The following is a 2,767-nucleotide window of genomic DNA, read 5'->3' as shown; positions in this document are numbered from 1 at the left end:
GAGGGGGCGTTTTGCGGCGGCATGGCGCAACAGTGATCTGCTCTCCTTCTCTGTCGTCCTAGGTTTAAGTCTGACTGTCTATCAGCGTGCTTGTACAGCCTTGCCCCAGGCTCTATTATTATAGCCTGCGACAGCGCCTGGGAGGTAGGCAACATCTCGGCTGTGGTGCATGCGTGTACCGCGGGCTGGCCTACCCCGAGTCTGGCAGGCGCCGAGCTCCCGAATGCATCTGGACACATCAGGGTTGGCACAGAGTATTAAATTAAATCTAAAGTGAGTCAAATTCGCTCAAATAATATTGCACTTCACGTCACACCACGGCGTCGACTGCGAATTTTGTAGTCGTGTTGGAGGCCGGCCGGTGTCCCCAGCTCCCAGCTGCATTACAGTCTACCCCTTTTCGTCCCATTTACCTCCATTTAAACAAGACATTTCACACGGGGAAAGTGGGAAACATTTATTTTAACTAGATACTTGAATGTTATTTGTTTATTAAAAATACACACTGCGAAAAAAAGTTTGGAAAACAAAGAGAGGCTTTCTGGCACTTAGCCTAAACCAGAAGAATTGACGAAGTTGTTTTCTGCACGTGTGACGTGTGTCCTCCAAAACAGTACAGAATTCCCAAATTATAATTAGATTAACCAAATTATTAACAAACTTCCAAACCAAGAATTGACAACATTATTATGTTCAACTGTACATTCCCAAAACAGAACATGTCCAAAACTAAAAGTGTAAATCAATAGAAATCTTTTTAGAAACATTAGAAGACATAACATTAACAAAGTACCATACTAGAAAATTACCTTGGCTTGGACGCAAATTAAGACATTTGTAAATGCCACATAATTTTATTTTAAAAGTCGTGCTTAGTATTGACGTGTCTGGTGCGAGTACCTGCTGTGGCGAAGCTTTCCCCACAATAATCACACTTGTATGGCTTCTCACCAGTATGTTTCCTCATGTGAGCAATAAGTTGAGCTTTCCGGATCATCCTCACTTTACAGATGTCACACTGGAACGGTTTCTCACCAGTGTGCGTCCTGATGTGATAGGCAAGTTTAGATTTATCAGCAAAACGCTTGTGGCAAATGTCACAACGATAGTTCTTCTCACCACCATGTATTGTCCTGATGTGTACGAGCAGGGTACATTTGTAGACGAACCTCTTTTTACAGAGGTCGCATTGATACGGCCTCGCGTCCGTGTGTGTCAGGATGTGCCTGGACAGGGTGTTATGTTTTGCAAAACCCTGCCCACACAATCCACATTTGTACGGCGCGGCGAGGTCGTGTTCTTCACTGATGTGATCTTTCAGTGCGGATGTCGTAGGAAACTCTTGGGTGCAGTAGTTGCACTTCCGCCCGGCCTCGCCGAGTAGTCCGCTGGTGCTCGCACTCTCGTCCCACTCGACGCCATGAGCCTGAACGCTCCGGCCTCCGCCATACTGTCGCGTCTCGCCGGCGACGTCGACGGTGGACGCCCCTCGGGAGCCCGAAGAGTGCTCAAGGTGCACCGCGTGGGCGACGCCGTTCAGGGGATCCAGGGGATCCAGGGTCCTGGCGGACAAGCCCCTCGAGTCCTCGACGTCGCGGTGGCCGCCGGGCGGGGAGCCCCGACTGACCAGCAGCCTCAGCCGCTCGTCCTTGACGTCGTCGAGGTCGACGATTACGCGGTCGTCCTCGCGCGGCTCCGCCTTGACATTGTCGAGGTCGAGGAGGACGCGGTCGTCCTCGCACGGCTCGGCCTTGACCGTCGGATCCTTCCAGCCGACGTCCTCTCGTTCTGGGTCCCTCCAGTCGGCCACCTCTCGTCCTGGGTAGTCGGCCGCCTCTCGTCCTGGGTAGTCGGCCGCCTGTCGCCCTGCGTAGTCGGCCGCCTCCCGTCCTGGGTCTCTCCAGTCGGCCACCTCTCGTCCTGCGTAGTCGGCCGCCTCTCGTCCTGGGTAGTCGGCCGCCTCTCGTCCTGGGTAGTCGTCCGCCTGTCGCCCTGCGTAGTCGGCCGCCTCCCGTCCTGGGTCCCTCCAGTCAGCCACCTCTCGTCCTGCGTAGTCGGCCGCCTCTCGTCCTGGGTAGTCGGCCGCCTCCCGTCCTGGGTCCCTCCAGTCGGCTACCTCTCGTCCTGCGTGGTCGGCCGCCTCTCGTCCTGGGTAGTCGGCCACCCCTCTCCCTGCGTAGTCGGCCGCCTCTCGTCCTGGGTAGTCGGCCACCCCTCTCCCTGGGTAGTCGGCCACCTCCCGTCCTGGGTAGTCGGCTGCCTCTCGTCCAGGGTAGTCGGCCGCCTCTCGGCCTGGCGGTATCCCGGACCAAGCACCTGCTGACAGGAAGAGCACCGCGTTAGACTCGCCTGCACCGAGGGACCGACCCACCACCCACTCATCGGCCTGCACGTGCAGGACTGGGCTACCGCTGCTCAGCCCGGGGAGGACCCGGCGGCTGCGGTGTCTGGGCCTGCAACAGAGACAGAGGCGTGAGGAGGAGACTCAGTGCTCCCTCAGCATGTCGGAGTTGTTGTCGCGTCCAAGAACACCGATGCCCGCGTCCACGGCGTCCACGGCGTCCACGGCGTCCCTGGCGTCCCCGGCTTCCCCGGCCCGGAGAACTGGAAGTATACGAGCAGGGCCTGCGACAGAGAGGCGTGTGAGGAGGAGGGTCGCCAATTATTGTTCTCCGAGGAAAAAGAGTTAGCGTTTGCGGGGTTCTCGCGCCGAAACGGAGAGCTCATCCGGCTGACTCGGAGACTGGACGCACACGCAGGGCCTGCA

General features: G+C 56.8%; 1 protein-coding gene across 1 annotated transcript; it reads right to left on the bottom strand.

The window, feature by feature from the left end:
- Positions 1-652: 652 nt before the first annotated feature.
- LOC127749905 (zinc finger protein 316-like) lies at positions 653-2,382 on the bottom strand. The gene is made up of 3 exons (XM_052269931.1): positions 2,379-2,382; positions 901-2,172; positions 653-729 (listed from the first exon to the last, which is right to left on the bottom strand). Exons 1-3 carry the CDS (start codon positions 2,380-2,382, stop codon positions 653-655), a joined length of 1,353 nt encoding a protein of 450 aa, XP_052125891.1.
- Positions 2,383-2,767: the final 385 nt, after the last annotated feature.

This window comes from Frankliniella occidentalis, unplaced genomic scaffold (assembly GCF_000697945.3).
Source record: "Frankliniella occidentalis isolate FOCC.00 unplaced genomic scaffold, Focc_3.1 Scaffold106, whole genome shotgun sequence".
In the NCBI taxonomy this organism is placed as follows: Eukaryota; Metazoa; Arthropoda; class Insecta; order Thysanoptera; family Thripidae; genus Frankliniella; species Frankliniella occidentalis.
This window is presented reverse-complemented; position numbering and strand designations above follow the sequence as displayed.